This window comes from Theropithecus gelada, chromosome 6, assembly GCF_003255815.1.
Source record: "Theropithecus gelada isolate Dixy chromosome 6, Tgel_1.0, whole genome shotgun sequence".
Taxonomy (NCBI): Eukaryota; Metazoa; Chordata; class Mammalia; order Primates; family Cercopithecidae; genus Theropithecus; species Theropithecus gelada.
Genome location: NC_037673.1, coordinates 171,653,334 through 171,670,289, shown reverse-complemented (window position 1 = coordinate 171,670,289; position 16,956 = coordinate 171,653,334). Strand labels below are relative to the sequence as shown.

The 16,956-nt window shown below is 43.3% G+C and overlaps 1 protein-coding gene across 1 annotated transcript; it reads left to right on the top strand.

Moving 5' to 3' along the window:
* DRD1 (dopamine receptor D1) lies at positions 1 to 4,102 on the top strand. Its single transcript, XM_025388607.1, has 3 exons — positions 1 to 147; positions 656 to 1,092; positions 1,209 to 4,102. The coding sequence occupies exon 3, from the start codon at positions 1,693 to 1,695 to the stop codon at positions 3,031 to 3,033; it is 1,341 nt and encodes a 446-aa protein (XP_025244392.1). The 5' UTR covers positions 1 to 147; positions 656 to 1,092; positions 1,209 to 1,692; the 3' UTR covers positions 3,034 to 4,102.
* The last annotated feature ends 12,854 nt before the right edge of the window (positions 4,103 to 16,956 follow it).

Here is a 16,956-nt window from a genome sequence, read left to right as displayed (position 1 = left end):
GGGTAGGCGCGGGGCACTCGCTGCAGTCCGGCGTTGACCGCAGCCGGGACGCGCCCGCCACCGGGGCGGAGAAGGAGTGTGTCCCCTCGTGGCGCAGCGGCGCGCGCTGGCCCGGATCGCCGCTGCGCCGCGCCCTCCCTGCGAGCGGTGAGTACAGGCGCCCACGGGCATCTCTCAGCCTACTTAGGGGGCACTTGGAGACAACGCAGGTCGGACGTCGGCCGGCAGTTCTGGGAGTTGGTGTGCAGAGAATGGGGGGCTCCTGCTCGCTTATGGCTTTGGGTCGGGCTAGGGGTTGACCCCAAGAGGCGCTGGATGTCGGGGCCGAGCTTTGCTTTCAGGGGACTCAAGCTTACTTGAGGTTCTGACATCGGATTTGTCTCGCCGGCCCTGCGCGTGCTGCGCTGAGCTCCGGAGACTGGCGAGATAACCAAGGAGGGCAAGCACTCACCCGGGCGTCCTCCGCCCACCTCGCCCGCAGAACCATCCAGGGGGACCACGTGCGGCTGTCGCCCGCAACTCTGACTGTCAAGCGAGGACCGCCCCCAGGGCAGGGGAGGGGACGCGCGGGCGGGGTGGGCTGTGCCCCGCGGGAACCCCGCCGGCCCGTGCGCCTGCTGGTGCCAGCTCGGCTCGCTGCCTCGCATTGCCACAGGCTCCTGAGAAGTCGCGGGCAGTTTCTGCCGGGAGGCGCAGGGCCCTGCCCTGTAGGGCTGAAGGCCGCCCGAGGTTCGCCAAGGCTCTGGGCTCTCGAAAGGAAGCCGAGAAAAGAAGCTGCCCAGGGGACCAGTCCTGGGAATGCTCTCTCCCAAGGAAGCTTCGAGCGCCCAGGAGCCCTTAGCCTGGGTCCAGTGCCCTTTGAACAATACCTAGCTGTTCAAGGCAGTGGGGCGGCGCCTCCTCTCTGGGTACCTGGCGTGGGATCCTTTCCCCAAACGCACCCCGGCGATTTTTGCGCACCGGGAGCCGAACCCCTGCTGCTCGCAGCTGACTGGGCTCAGACGCGCTTCCTCAGCGTTTCAGAGCCGTTGCGCCTGACGAAGTCCACATTCCAAGCTCCAGGGGCTTTGAGAGAGACGACCCCAAGGCAAGGTAGGTGGCTGGGACGGGCTTGCTCTGGGGATTATTAGGTTGGGCTTGACGTGAGTAAAGATGCGATCTGCTTAAGTCTTGGAGAAAGACCGTGTGTTTTCTCTTTGCTTTTTAAGGCGTTTGGAGAGCTGCTGAGGAGCCAGCGGCTTGGAGGAGCGAGAAGACATGTATTTTCAGCTGTGTCTCAGAAGCGGAGAATTTCCTGTCATCACCAGAGAAGCAACAGCCCCGAAATGTGATTGCAACTGACTAGCAGAGCAGAGGCCCAGGAGTCACTGGATTGATGATTTAGAACATGCTAAAAAGCCAATACTTTATTTGGGGGAATTCAGGGGCTTTCTGGTGCCCAGGACAGTGACCTGCAGCAAGGGAGTCAGAAGACAAATGTAGAAATCAAGAGTGACAGTCCGCAGGATTGACTTGGATTGCCACTCAAGCAGTCCTCTGATGGAATGTTGGTGAAGTCCTCTGCCAGGGAAGCAACAGGGCTGTGCAAGGGGCTGCCTGGTTGGGAGGACTCCTGGAAATCTGACTGACCCCTATTCCCTGCTTAGGAACTTGAGGGGTGTCAGAGCCCCTGATGTGCTTTCCCTTAGGAAGATGAGGACTCTGAACACCTCTGCCATGGACGGGACTGGGCTGGTGGTGGAGAGGGACTTCTCTGTTCGTATCCTCACTGCCTGTTTCCTGTCGCTGCTCATCCTGTCCACGCTCCTGGGGAACACGCTGGTCTGTGCTGCCGTTATCAGGTTCCGACACCTGCGGTCCAAGGTTACCAACTTCTTTGTCATCTCCTTGGCTGTGTCAGATCTCTTGGTGGCCGTCTTGGTCATGCCCTGGAAAGCAGTGGCTGAGATTGCTGGCTTCTGGCCCTTTGGGTCCTTCTGTAACATCTGGGTGGCCTTTGACATCATGTGCTCCACCGCGTCCATCCTCAACCTCTGTGTGATCAGCGTGGACAGGTACTGGGCTATCTCCAGCCCTTTCCGGTATGAGAGAAAGATGACCCCCAAGGCAGCCTTCATCCTGATCAGTGTGGCATGGACCTTGTCTGTACTCATCTCCTTCATCCCAGTGCAGCTCAGCTGGCACAAGGCAAAACCCACCAGCCCCTCTGATGGGAATGCCACTTCCCTGGCTGAGACCATAGACAACTGTGATTCCAGCCTCAGCAGGACATATGCCATCTCATCCTCTGTAATAAGTTTTTACATCCCTGTGGCCATCATGATTGTCACGTACACCAGGATCTACAGGATTGCTCAGAAACAAATACGGCGCATTGCGGCCTTGGAGAGGGCAGCAGTCCATGCCAAGAATTGCCAGACCACCACAGGTAATGGAAAGCCTGTCGAATGTTCTCAACCAGAAAGTTCTTTTAAGATGTCCTTCAAAAGAGAAACTAAAGTCCTGAAGACTCTGTCGGTGATCATGGGCGTGTTTGTGTGCTGTTGGCTACCTTTCTTCATCCTGAACTGCATTTTGCCGTTCTGCGGGTCTGGGGAGACGCAGCCCTTCTGCATCGATTCCATCACCTTTGACGTGTTTGTGTGGTTTGGGTGGGCTAATTCATCCTTGAACCCCATCATTTATGCCTTTAATGCTGATTTTCGGAAGGCATTTTCAACCCTCTTAGGATGCTACAGACTTTGCCCGGCGACAAATAATGCCATAGAGACGGTGAGTATCAATAACAATGGGGCCGCGATGTTTTCCAGCCATCACGAGCCACGAGGTTCTATCTCCAAGGAGTGCAATCTGGTTTACCTGATTCCACATGCTGTGGGCTCCTCTGAGGACCTGAAAAAGGAGGAGGCAGCTGGAATCGCCAGACCCTTGGAGAAGCTGTCCCCAGCCCTATCGGTCATATTGGACTATGACACTGACGTCTCTCTGGAGAAGATCCAACCCATCACACAAAACGGACAGCACCCAACTTGAACTCCCAGATGAATCCTGCCACACATGCTCATCCCAAAAGCTAGAGGAACTTGCTCTGGGGCTTGCTGTTAAGAAACTAAGGTATGGTGAGACTCTGAGGTGTCAGGAGAGCCCTCTGCTGCTTTCCAACACACAACTAACTCTATTTTCAAATACATTCCAGTGTATTTCCCGTGTTGTTCATAGTCAATCAAACGGGGACACTACAAACATGGGGAGCCACAAGGGACATGTCTTTGGCTTCAGAATTGTTTTTAGAAATTTATTCTTATCTTAGGACTTACAAAATAGGGCAAAGAATCAACAGTGAACAGCTTCACTTAAAATCAAATCTTTCTGGGAAGAAAATGAGATGGGTTGAGTTTGCTGTATACAAACAGGTGCTAACACTGTTCCAAGCAAAGTTTTCAGATTGTAAAGGTAGGTGCATGCCTTCATACGTTATTTCTAAAACATTAATTGAGCCTCACGGTAGGAATGAAAATTTTCTCCAGAATTGAGAGATGTTTTGTTGATATTGGTTCTATTTATTTATTGTATATATGGATATTTTTAATTTATTATATAATAAATCTATATTTATCATATTTAATAGGATAAATTAATGAGCTTTATCCAAGACCTTACAACCACATTTCTGGCCATTTAACTAGCACTTTATAAGTCAATGAAACAAACACACAGATTCTGTGACATTCTAAATGTTCATGTAACTTCTAGAAACATAGCAGAAACTGATAGATAAGAGAATAAAGTTGAAATGATTCCTTAAAATTCATGGATACAAATAAATGCAAGGTGAGAATTGACAAATGCTATAAATGCTTTCTTTTCTGAAAAGATTTTGAAAAATTAAAAAAAAAACAGCTACTACTGTGTTCAAAATGTTTTAAATGACTTTCCCAGGGGAATTTGCAATTCTGTAAATATCTTAAATAAAAGCCAGCTTAAGAGGATCCCAGCATTAAATTTATGATCTTAGTTGGTAATGAAAAGTATACGCTGCTTTGTATTTATGTAAAATAATTGGCCCTCTCCATCTTTTCTCATTTCACGTGTCAGGTAGTTTTTCTGAACCAGACAAATGGCTTTCCTGGAGAGAGATGCATAGCAAGGACAGTGGGTTACAGCAGTCCCACTAAGGGACCAGACTCAAACCCTGCATTTCCAACTTACCAGGTCAAACCAAGCCACTCAGTGGGGCTACTTTTTGTAGTGCTTCAATCTGAATTTAGAGCTGAGTTTTAAAGAAGTCTTTACATGTTAATGGTATACTGACTAACGAATAGTGCCTCATTATCATCCTTGAGTCAGATGCTTCTGTTGGTGGGAGAAACAGAAGAATCCTTCCCTTTGGGGGTATTGAGCCCCCTAAAGCCATCAGCATCTCTTTTGACAAATGCTAGTCCTTTCTCTGTGCTTTGGAATCAAGTTCCTGCATCATCACCCGGACTGTAAAAAGTATCATAAGCCTCCCTTGCCAGATGCCAGCTCGTGAGGCATTTCAACAGAGTTTCTTTGAAATGTTTACAAAGTATTCTTCTTGATAAGCAATGAACTTAACATTTAGATGCAATCCGTGAAAAGCAAAAAAATCTGAAAAATATCTCCTGCATCAGGTCTGTGTTATTTATGTATTGTGAATGTTTTCTGAATTTTATTGGCTGTATGCTTTCTTACACATAATAAAAATATTTTGTGAACTCAAATCAACCCTGAATGAGCTGTGTTGCGTTTGCTAAACGTGTTTTTAAAACTAGAACATTTCAGATCTACAAGGAAGGAAACACAGGCATTTTCAAGTATATATATATTTTTTCTTTAATGGGAGTTTCTTCTGTTACATATGGCACATGTTGCCTTTGAATATTTCGAGTGAAAATGTTTTCTGATTTGGGCTATATACTCTTTTGTCTTCTGTCTTAATAATTTTTTTTGAAAAGAGGAATTACTTGAGGAATTATTTTACTTTTCATTTCACAGATTTTAAAACTTTCTAAAATCTCTGCTTTTTCTTTCAAAAAGCCTATTTTAAAGAAAATAAACATTTCAGAAAAGACCACGACTTGCTACTGGGTTGTTGTAGCCTCTCAGCTGATGGCAACCATCGTACATGTGATGGTTGTGTTAAAAGTAAAATATAACAATTTTTTTTTCTGGACAGAATATACAGGTTGTGATGCTGAGCTTACCAAAATGTCTTATGAGGCACATCCATAGGTCCTGCCAAAGCTACTCAGTTAATATGCTGAGCCATTTTTTTTTCCTGTACTGAGGAAAGAGAACAGCTAAACGGCAGGTGATATAGAAATTAAGGGTTAAGTGTGTAATTTGGAACATCACATAACAGATGGTGTCTTTTTAAATTCCGAATTTGCCTTCTCTGGGCTTTGGCATATAATGAACATATCTAGAATGAGCACCCATAAAGCATGATGTCTTTTCTCTCTGTTTCATAACTTTATGGGTATCTTTATTCTTTGAAGCCTAATTTTGTTTTTAAATTGGAAGCTCAGCAACACAAGCTACAATGCACAGGCAGAATTGTCAAACCAATGAAATAGGAGCCTTTACAGTTTTATCTCCTTGGCAAAAGAGTGAAAATGAGTGATATGTCTAGAAATTATGTTCAATAATTATAACATTCAATACACCTTCCGTGAGACTATACTTTGGATTCCTGGCATATTGGATTGATAAAGGGCATCTTACGAAATGTTAATTTTACTCAAAGAACCTTTCAGAGAACTTGATTTATAATTATAAAAGTGAAATTACAAGATGACATTCACTTCATTTTTAACTGTATTTGTGAGCCTTAATAATTCTAAATATATGTGAAACACTTTACCAAGATTAAGGCAGCTTGAAAGAGAGGCTTTTTTTTCCCTCTCCATCCAAGAAGGCATCTTTCCTAATCAACTAGATACACAGGTCTTATTGGTCACTGACACAGCAGGAAGTTTTGTGGAAGTGGGGATTGAACACTGGGTTTCAATGCGTAGGGTAGGCTTCATTCAGGAAAGTTACTGGTTTCTCTTGGCATCTAAGCAAGTCATGCTTTCTGAGCCTCAGTTATCCTGAGCCGTTAAATGGGAGGAGCAAAACCTCTGCATTAACTTTTTCAGTGGGGGTGTTGCCCCCCAAAGCAAATTGATACGTAGTCTAACTTCAGTGACTTTTTGAACTCTCTACTCTCTGGGGACTCCATCATGATTTATATCCAGGCCTACACCAGCAGCATGTCAGCCACTCCTTCCCCCAGAGCCAGCCCACAGCTGAGGGCCTGGAATGTAAAAAAGCTCAGGGTTTGTTTCAGGCAGGGGAGGGCTGACATTTCAGATAGGAATTGCAGCTACCTGTGTGAGCATAGCCCTACGCCTTTGCCTCTCAGCCTGTTTGCCCATTTGTGAAACTGAAATAAATATGCAGGTTCTTGGGAGGGTTAAAATGAAGTTAATGCCTATCAGAGCTCTGAGCACTGAGATGTGCTCACTGATTCTTTGCAAGATCTCTATTTTGAAGGGGTTAATCACAATATTTGTTGCATTAGTAATAATGGATTTGCTATATACTTGACTTGTCGTATGCGTGCTTAAAGCAAGTGGAAATGACTTGCAGAGTACAGGTGGTTTGGGATTTTCCCAGACACTATTGTCTTTTGCTGCGGTTATCTGGTACTCCAAAAGCAAGTGGCTTTTTATATCTGTGTGGTTAAGAAAATTGCTTTCAGTTACCGCTAGATACTGATTGAATAAATCTATCCACAACATTTTCTTCTTAAAATGTCTTTATCTTGTAGAATTTGTTTCAGGAGTAATAAATGAGTTGATGGCCTGCCGGCTGTTAAATTTAGGACTTACTGCTTTGCACGATCTGGTTACTTTGGTCATGAGAAGGATTGAGCCCTCTGGGCTATGAAATTGTAGTACTATATAGATTAGATGCATCTCTATGGATATGTTTGAGACTTCCTGGATATAAATGATGACAAATCAACCTGTTTATTTTATGGAGGATTGAGAGGATGGTGAGCATTCTAGCACAGACAAAATCGCTAAGATTTTGTTACCAGGCCAATCTATGTTGCCTTCTGTCACGTTAAGTAACTTCCGTGTGATGCACAGAATTTAAAAAGCAGCATTTGGACTTTAGTCTGTTACATCATTCAAGATTTGGGAGTTGTAATTTAAATAGTATTAGAAGCTCAAGAATAATCTCTGATTTAAAAGGGTTTAACTTTCTAATCACTATGAGAAAATATACAAAGCCAGTTGGAATTTTTCTCATGCTCATAGAATACAGACCCTACCAGCTTTCAAAATGGGTAAATGTTTTCAGCCATCGAAAAGGATCTGCCCTAAGCTGCATACTCAGAAGTGATACTACTTCTCATGCTTCCACTGGCAGAAATGCTAGCAAAATGGCAGTGGTGGTGGGACCTAGGAAGGCTGAATTGTAGGGCAAGATGTTTTATTTCATTAAAAAAAAAATGGACAGGCTGCTTTACATTCCTTGAAAGTAAAGTGGGGGGTTGGTCTCTACAATAAGGGGGTTAGATAAGATGCTTTCTAAGATATTTTCTGGCTTAGAAATAAGAGACATATGGCTAACACAGTGAAACCCCATCTCTACTAAAAATACAAAAAATTAGCCGGACGTGGTGGTGCATGCCTGTAGTCCCAGCTACTTGGGAGGCTGAGGCAGGAGACTCATTTGAACCTGGGAAGCGGAGATTGCAGTAGGCCGAGATTGGCCACTGCACTCCAACCTGGGTGACAGAGCAAGACTCTGTCTCAAAAAAAAAAAAAAAAAAAAAAGAAATAGGAGATATAAAATTCATTATAGGCAAAATATGACTCTGATAGGTTCCCCCGATGAGTTTCTCAAGTCCCCATTCTCTTTGCTTTCAGAAAGCTAACAGAGGGATATTCATAAAATTCAAATTTGATGGCTATGCCATTGCTTAACGTTGATCGATGGCTCCCAATTACTTTTAGTAAAAAAATAAAGTTCATTCAGAGCCTTTCATGATCCTGCCTCTGGTGGCCTCTGCAGCCTCATCTATTGCTATGACCCCAGCAGCACCACCCTGCAGGCATTGTGAGCTTCGTCCAGTTTGTGGAGTCCTTTCTTGCTTTTAGGCGTCTGTGCCTGCCGTTCCCTGACCTGGGGCACCCTTCCCTGTTGCCTGTCCGTCCACTCCGACTCAGTCGGAGTTCCTCCTTGGCGTCTTCTTCCCACCTCTACTCCCTCATTTCTTCCCAAAGGTCCACCACATTGTCATGAAGTGATCTCTTGACTTCCTTATCATTTTCCCTAAATTATGTGCATATGAGAGCAAAAGCTATTTTATTTTTTTCCCTCCTCTCTTTGTATATTCCTAAGCCTCTGACACACTCCCTGGCTTATAGGAGTTGCTTATTAAATCTTTGTTAAATAAATGAAAGAATGGACAAGTCAAAAGAAGGAATGCTGGAGTCACAATTTCAGCGAAGTTTATTTCTGGGTGCTTGATGTATTTGTGTAAGTCTACTAGGCTTTCTCTAAAGTCTTTGGGTACAACTTCCACATGATTTCTGAGGCTTGCAGTTCCCTAGAGTGACATGGTTGTATAGAGGTAATTGCATATATATATATATATAGACACACACACACACACACATGCACTTAGAGACATATACATATATAAACATACATATATGCATACACATACATATGTGTGTATATGTATATATATGATTCAATACAATTTGAAGTTAGTAACCTTTTAGGAGCACTTTTTATGATTCAGACCCTGTGCTGGATGCTAGGAACACAGAAATGGATTAGACACTATTCTAGTCTTAGAGGAGAAAGACATATATGCAAATAAACCATCATCAAAAAATGTTTTGAAAGTATAATGTAAGGAGAAGGAGATTTTTTTCCAGATAATGCCAATAATTCAATTTTATTGAGCCTTGATAACCACATGTCCTGCATTGCATCAAGCACTATGCGTATTCCTTATCTCACTCCATTCTGATACTCATCCTATGAGGTGGGCACACTTATCATCATTGCTATCTTACAGATCATAATTAATATTGAGAGAGGGCATGTAATGTGTTCAAGGTCACATAGCTGGTAAATGATGGGGCCAGCTTTGAACTTAGGCTGTCTGACTTCAAAGCCTATTCTTTTAATCAAGAATCTGTTTACCAGGAAATAGTCCTAACCAAACAAGGACTTCCTAAGAGGGTTCCAAATATCTCAAAGACTGTGCATTAAAAATTTCTTATTATTATTGATATTTTTCAAGGATATACAAAAAGTATAGACAACGGTTTTACAAACTCCTGCGAACCAGCTGTGAACATTACCGGGCTGTGAACATTAGCAACACTGAGGTTGATGGTCTTTGAAAGGGTTAAGTGAGCAATGACAACAGGAAGCTTGTATCTTTGGGTAGAGTGTAAGAAAACGTTTGAGACATTTACATTTCAAAAACATGACCTTGTGGAGTTCAAAGATAACAAAATAGGGAGATGGCTTACTCAAGGGCTGAAACATTCCTATGTTTGCAGATCAGTTCAATCAGGGTACACCTTATTTCAGTAAACGTTTACCTACACTTGCCAGGTGCTTTTGGAGAGGGACACGAGAGCGTAAAGGCAGGATGGGGAAGACTGGGGAGTGTTACTGGCAGAGCATGGGAACTGAGCACAGCGCTGGGAAGGAAGTGGCATTGGAGGTGGGCTTGAAGGATGGACAGAGCTTTGGCAGGTGGAAAGAGACAGGGAATGAGGAGAGCTGGGGTGGGAGCTCCAGTGTCTGAAAACATGGGACTGGGAAGTGGGTGCCATATGGATTTTCTGGCTATAGGACATGAAGTGGAGATTAATTTAAATGTATTAGGTTTGGTCCAAATGGGGACTTACAGGCTGCCAAGTTAGTGGCTTTGGGGTGATCTCTACCCTCTGCAGAAGCCCCTTCTCGGTCACCTGCATAATTAACCAGATTATTTCCTGATAGCCCCTGGGTGTGAGCATGACCTTCCCTTCTGCACACCCTCTCCAGCTGTGTTCACCTGCCCACTGTTCTCAAAGGCACGCTGGTGGCACCTCTTAGCTTTTCTTCCAGCAGGGGCACCCTTCCTCCCTGTCATCCTCATCTGTTTGAGACCCATTTCAAGTGTGGGCCTCAGAGCTGGAATCCTTCCCTCCAGACTCCAGCCCCCTTGCAGGACATCCATCTTGTCCTGTGTGCTGTTTGCTTCCCGTTCTCTCCAGTGAGTGAGGCAGCCCTTGGAGGGCTCGGTGTGTCCTTTTCAACACTGTATTCCCAGCACCCACATGGCCGGGCATGCAACAGGCACCCAAGTTAATATTTTAGTCCATTAGATGAATAAGTGAATTGATAACTTTATAAAAAGTTTAGGTGCTTATACACACACCTTAATTTTTGTTGTGGGATTGACTTTGCTGAGTTTATAAGGGCTGATCTTTTCTGTTAAATTAGGTTTCTCCATCACTGACACAATCACAGAAAGAATAAGTGACATAGTGTTTAAATGGCTCTCTCTCATGGGAATGTGCCTGGATAGCAGTCAACCCTTTTACCCAGCAGAGAGAGGAAATGTCAACCAAATGTCACAAATGTGCTCCCAGATTATCTAGCCCCACGCATGCTGTTTTGAGATTGAGTTTTTAGAACAGATGTATTTAGCATTATAAACATGTTGACTGTAATTAAGATAATGGTCAGCCCCATTTGTAAGAGCTTCTTTAATGCACCCTGCTGTTTACTGTTAAACGGTTGGGGGGGGGGTGTCAGGGGAGACGGGTGCTCCACGCTAATTCTGCCAAAACAGCTGTGGGCTTTTACTTACTGTAAAACAGTGTGTTCCTGACTGGCAAATGAGAGGATTAAAGAGGATCCAGTCCGGGGGCAATAAGGTGAGGGTTCTAATTTGTTTAAAAAGACTGGTCATAATACCTTCAAGGTGAGAGCAAATTGGCATCCCATTTTTAGAAAGCTTTCATTGGTACTAATAAGATTGCTTGCTTCTAGGGCCATGACATTTAGAATGTCACAGTTGGATGAGGTTCCACTGAATAGCAGAACTTCTGGGTTGGGGCAAGAAACGGACACTTTCTTGTCCTATTCATAGCAGTGTAAATGGATACGGACAAGTGGAAGGGGGATTTGGCTAGGACAACCAAACTTGAAAGCATGCACACAATCTGGCCCAGCCATCCCACTTCCATGAATCTCTTACATGCCTCCTCACCTGTGTGCTCAGAGATGTGTGCGTAAGGGATGCACGCTGCAGCCTTGCTTGTAAAAGCCAGCGGAAGACAAACCAGGAGTCCAGCAGGAGGGGAATGAATGACTAAAATGCACGTTGTTGCTAGTACGTGGTAGTTTAAAAGAAAGGTAGATCCCTAAGCACAGTTAAGAAAGAACGTTCAGAGCATATTACTAAGTGAAAAAACAAGTTGTCAAACAATACAGTTCCTTTTCTTTCAAAAAGTGTAAGAAGTATATATTTCTTAATGTAAATACATAGGAAAAGATGTAGAAAAGTGCCTACCCGCCTGAATAATGGAAACAAATAAATAAACAAATGTGCGTTCATAGACAGATCTCCCATGTGGAAGAATTCCAAATTATTTAGGTAGGTAAGTCCAGCTCTCAAGGGTAAGCTCCACCCCGTGACTGTGCACCTCTGCGGTATCTCTCTCGGGAGAAGAGTGAGCTTTGGGGAGAACCGAGGAGGGGAGGCCTTAGCGTTTTACTTTGTATATTTCTTGCTTTTTACAAGAATCTTGTGTTTATGTATATCGTAGGTTTAACTATATTAAAATTATTTGGAGAAGCGTGCTGGACTGGGTGTTAGGTGGGAAGAGCTCCAGCTGTGGCTGCTTTGCCGGCGGGGTTGGGCCGAGGGTGCTGAGACCTTGAAAGAAGGTACAGTCTTGAGCACCCTATGTGTTTCTGAGCTCATCTGTGCACATCTCTGGCTTGATCATCCGCGCCTGGTTTGGCTGAGGCTGGCTGGGGCTGGGGCCTGGGTTGTAGAGGCTCAGGGGACCAGTGCAGATCACAGGGTTACAGGGCCTGCCCTGCTCCCAGCCCTTGCCCTTCCCCCAAGGACATGACTTTCACCACTACATGGGGGTCTTATACAAAGGGACTCTTTTACTGAGCTTCCTCAGAGTCCATATTTGGAATAATGCTGATGAAATGCATCTCATTTAGAAAATAATGCATTGTGTGCCCTTCTCATAGGTTAAATCATTTTCTCTGTTCAGCTTTTGGGAAATGGTGAAACACACACAAGGGGGCCTTGGGGACTCCAGGTTGGGGGTCATTAGTGGGAACAGGTCTGAGGTCCTACAAGTTGACACAAAGTGGCCCTTCTCGGGGGACTGCCTTGTTTTAAGACCTTCACAGACCTCATCTACTCTTACTTTTGGTGCTCCAATGCAAATCAGATCAAACATATTAAAATGCTCCCACCTCCTTCTTAAATATATACATATATATATTTGCTGCAGAAAAGAAGATTTCATTTGTGAACTTTTTCTTAATTTTAATTTTGCAGTCCCTTTGTCATATTTTGGAGCCAAGGCATTTCCCCTCAGGTCAGTTTTGGATATTTTATTAATAGTGAAAGCTCAGGGCCCTGGAGGCTTCTAGTACCCTGGCTCTGAACAAACCACAGCAAGAATTTTCTCCACGTTTTGAGAGCAAAGATGTCAGGTGCTGTTGGGCACAGCAGGAATGACCACTGCCATTTTCCCTGTTGAATCCTCTCTGTTTTCTGGCTCGGTTGCTATTGCTCAAATGTTTAAGAGCCTCTTCTAAAAAGCAGTCTACGTTGTGACATCAACCACTTCTGATTCTTTTGAAACTGAAAAACACTCCAGTGTTTGTTCTTAGGTTTAACCTTTTGGGAGGTTTTCAAATTCTATTTTTCTCATCATTGACACAGATATTAAATGTTTTAGTGATACTTTTATGTTAAATGTTCCCACAGGCTCCTAATTATAGATGTTTCCAGAGAAGAGCAATGAAGGCTTCAAGTTCTAAATCCAAGGTTTGAGGATCAAACCATTTAGGGCAGTATTGAGGGCAAAGACAGGTTCCCTCATCTGATCTTTCATTCTAAAAGGAGGAAGAAACGTACGTGTGAAGCATCAGATTGTATAACCTGTAAAACATTAGAAGAATGAGTCAAATGCAGAGGGGTCTCAGAGGCGAGATACTCAATCAGGGAGCATTGCTAATCTGTAGTCAGTTGTAGACAGAGATTGGTAAATGAGGTTAAGTGATTTCAAACACAAGTGTGTATAGGAGAAGGTCTTTGGGGACCTCTTTTTAGAGCATCGGTTCACGAGTGACTGACTGCTTTGGCCAGAATAAGGTTGCGTGTCATGAGGCCTCTGCCCACACTCTACGTTCACAGGAACGAGCAGTCGAGACTCAACAGTTAGCTCGATTTTTCTTGTTTTTCTCCCTGACCGCTATTAAACTACTGATATGCATTTAATAGAGATTCCAAATGCAACAGAGAAGGAGGTGGGTGTGGAGGGAGGGAGAGAGGGCACGGAGGAGGAGAGGAGAGCTGGCAGAGGAGAGAGCTTGGGGTTTGTCAAAAAATATGGGCTACCAGTTCACATTTTTTAAATGTAAGTTTTGGCTGGGCATGGTGACTCACGCCTGTAATCCCAACACAACGGGAAGCCAAGACAGGCGGGTCACCTAAGGCCAGGAGTTCGAGACCAGCCTGGTCAACATGGTGAAACCCCGTCTCTACAAAAATTTGAAAGAAAAAAATTAGCTGGGCATGATGGCAGGTGCCTATAATCCCAGCTACTTGGGAGGTTGAGGTGGGAAAATTGCTTGAACCCGGGAAGTGGAGGTTGAGCTGGACTTTAGCCTGGGCAACAGAGACTCTGTCTCAAAAAATAAAAAATAAAAACAAAAAACAGACAAAAAATAAAAGCAAGTTTTTATTATAGAATAGATTTAGATTTACAGAAAAGCTGCAGGTGTAGTATAGGGAGTTCCCATATGCTCCACACCCAGTTTCCCTTATTGGTAATACCTGATGCTAATATGGTCTCAATTAGTGAACTCATGTTGATATATTATAAATTAAAATCTATATCTTGTTTGAATTTCTTTAGTTTTCCCCTAAAGGCTCTTTCCATTCCAGGATCCCATTCAGCACAGCATATTACATTTAGTCATCACACATTCTCAGGGTCCTCTTGGCTGGGACAGTTTCTCAGATTTTTCTTATTTGGATGACTTTGACAGTTTAGAGGGGTAGTGGTCATTTGTAGATTGTCCCTCAATCAGGATTTGTTTGCTTTTCTCATAATTAGACTGAGGTTATGGGGTTTTGGAAGGAAGACTGCTGAGCCTTTTTTTTTTTTTTTTTTAAGACGGAGTCTCGCTCTGTCACCCATGCTGGAGTGCGTTGGCATGATCTCTGCTTACTACAAACTCTGCTTCCTGGGTTCACGCCATTCTCCTGCCTCAGCCTCCCGAGTAGGTGGGACTACAGGTGCCCACCACTGTGCCCAGCTAATTTTTTGTATTTTTAGTAGAGACGGGGTTTCACTGTGTTAGCCAGGATGGTCTCGATTTCCTGACCTCGTGATCCACCCGCCTCGGCCTCACAAAGTGCTGGGATTACAGGCGTGAGCCGAGCCATTTTTATCACATCATATCAAGGACGTATACTTTCAACATGACTTATTACCTTGATCTCCTGGCTGAAGTAGTGTTTATCAGGTTTCTCCACAGTAAAATTACCCATATGGAAAATATGATATTCTTTTGAAGAACATCATTATGTGCAGTTTGCACTTAGGGGTGGGTTATCTATGTGAATTATTTGGAATTCTTCTGCATAGGAGATGTGTCTATTCTTCCATGTTTGTTTATGTATTCAATTATTTATTTATGTTGGTATGGCTCATGTAACCTATGTTTGACTTTGAGTAATAATCCAATACTACTTTATTCTGTTGCTCAGATCATTCCACCTTTGGCCATTGGGAGTTCTGTCATTGGCTACTTGATCCCTTTGACATATCCCTATCATTGTGTTTTCTTTTTTTTTTCCTGCACTTCCTTACTTTCTGACTCTATAAGATGTTCTAGGCTCATTTCAGATATTTCCTGCTCCAGCCCTAGAATCAACCCTCTCTCCAGGGAGCTCTGGTTCCTTTTATTGGAGGATGGTGTTAGAAACCAAGATCTGGGTACTTAGGTGTGTTCATTGCTACTGGAGTGTCGTTACTTCTAGGTCTCCTTAGCTTACAGAGCAAATAAATATATGCATCTTCAAGCCCATGTACATACACATAAATATTTTTATGTGTAACCATTTGTATCTATACTAAGTTAAACTTGAGTTCTTGCTGATGTCTCCAACTTGAATCCATTACCACATGGGTCATTCTAGCCTCCTCCCCTTGCTTATCTGTAACTCTCATTCTAACAGTGAGGAATCTGGCTCCTACCATCTTCCATCCATTTACCGAATTTTATTTTATTATTATTATTTTCTAATTTCAGCTTTTATTTTAGATACAAGGGGTACATGTGTAGGATTGATACTTGGGTATGTTGGACCCAGGTAGTGAGCATAATACCTAATGGGTAGTTTTTCAACACATGTCCCTCTCCCTCCCTTCTCTTTCTTGTAGTCTGCAGTGTCAAACACTTATACATTGTTGGTGGGAATGTACACTAGTTCAGCCACTGTGGAAAACCATTTGGACATTTCTCAAAGAGCTTAAAACAGAGCTACCATTCAATCCAGCAACTCCATTACTGAGTATATGCCCAAAGGAATATAGATAATTATACAAAAAAGACAAGACAAAAAGACACATGCACTCATATGTTCATCACTGCCCTATTCACAATAGCAAAGACATGGAATCAAACAAGGTGCTCATTAATGGTGGTGGATTGGATAAAAAATGTGGTACATATATACCACGAAATACTATGCAGCCATGAAAAAGAATAAAGTCATGTCCTTTGCTGCAACATGGATGGAGTTGGAGGCCATAATCTGCAGCAAATTGATGCAGGAATAGAAAACCAAATACTGCATGTTCTCACTTACAAGTGGGAGCTAAACATTAAGCATGCATGAACATTTACAGAATTTTAATTGTTCAATCCCATGACACATGTATAGTGGTTTCAGAATTGTTAGCTCATATCCCTGTGGGAATCAGTTTTACCAAGTGTGTAGGTACAATGTTTATGTGCAGTTCCTTAAGGCCTTCAGTCTTACAGACTCCACCATTTCCAAAGCTACTTATGTCAGTCCTTTTTTCTTCTACCCCATTCAGTGAGGTTGTTTCATACATTTGTAATACAGTTAGATTATTTTGTCATAGTCTACATTCCATCTTGGGATCTCCTGAACTCCCAAATGATTAAAAAATCCATACATTAAGGTACACTGCTTATGCTGTAGAGTTTTGTGGTATTTGAGAAATACATAATGCCATGTATCCAGCACTATGATATCATGTAGAGTAGTTTCACGGCCCTAAAATACCTCCTGTGCTTTACCTATTCAACCTTCCTTCTGCCAAGCCCCTGGCAACTGCTGATCTGTTTACCTTTTGTGTAGTTTTGCCTTTTCCAGAATGTCATATCCATGAATTCATACAATATGCACTGCCTTTAGACTGCTTCTTTCACTTAGCAATGTGCATTTAAGATTCATCCATGTCTCTGTGTAGCTTTCTCTTTCTCATTTCTTTTTATTGCTCAGTGGTATTCCATTTCATCGATGGACAGTGAATGGTATTCCATTGTATGGATGGACAGTTTGTCCATTCACCTATTATATAAAGTTCACCTTGGTTGCCTCCAGTTATTGCTGATTATTTT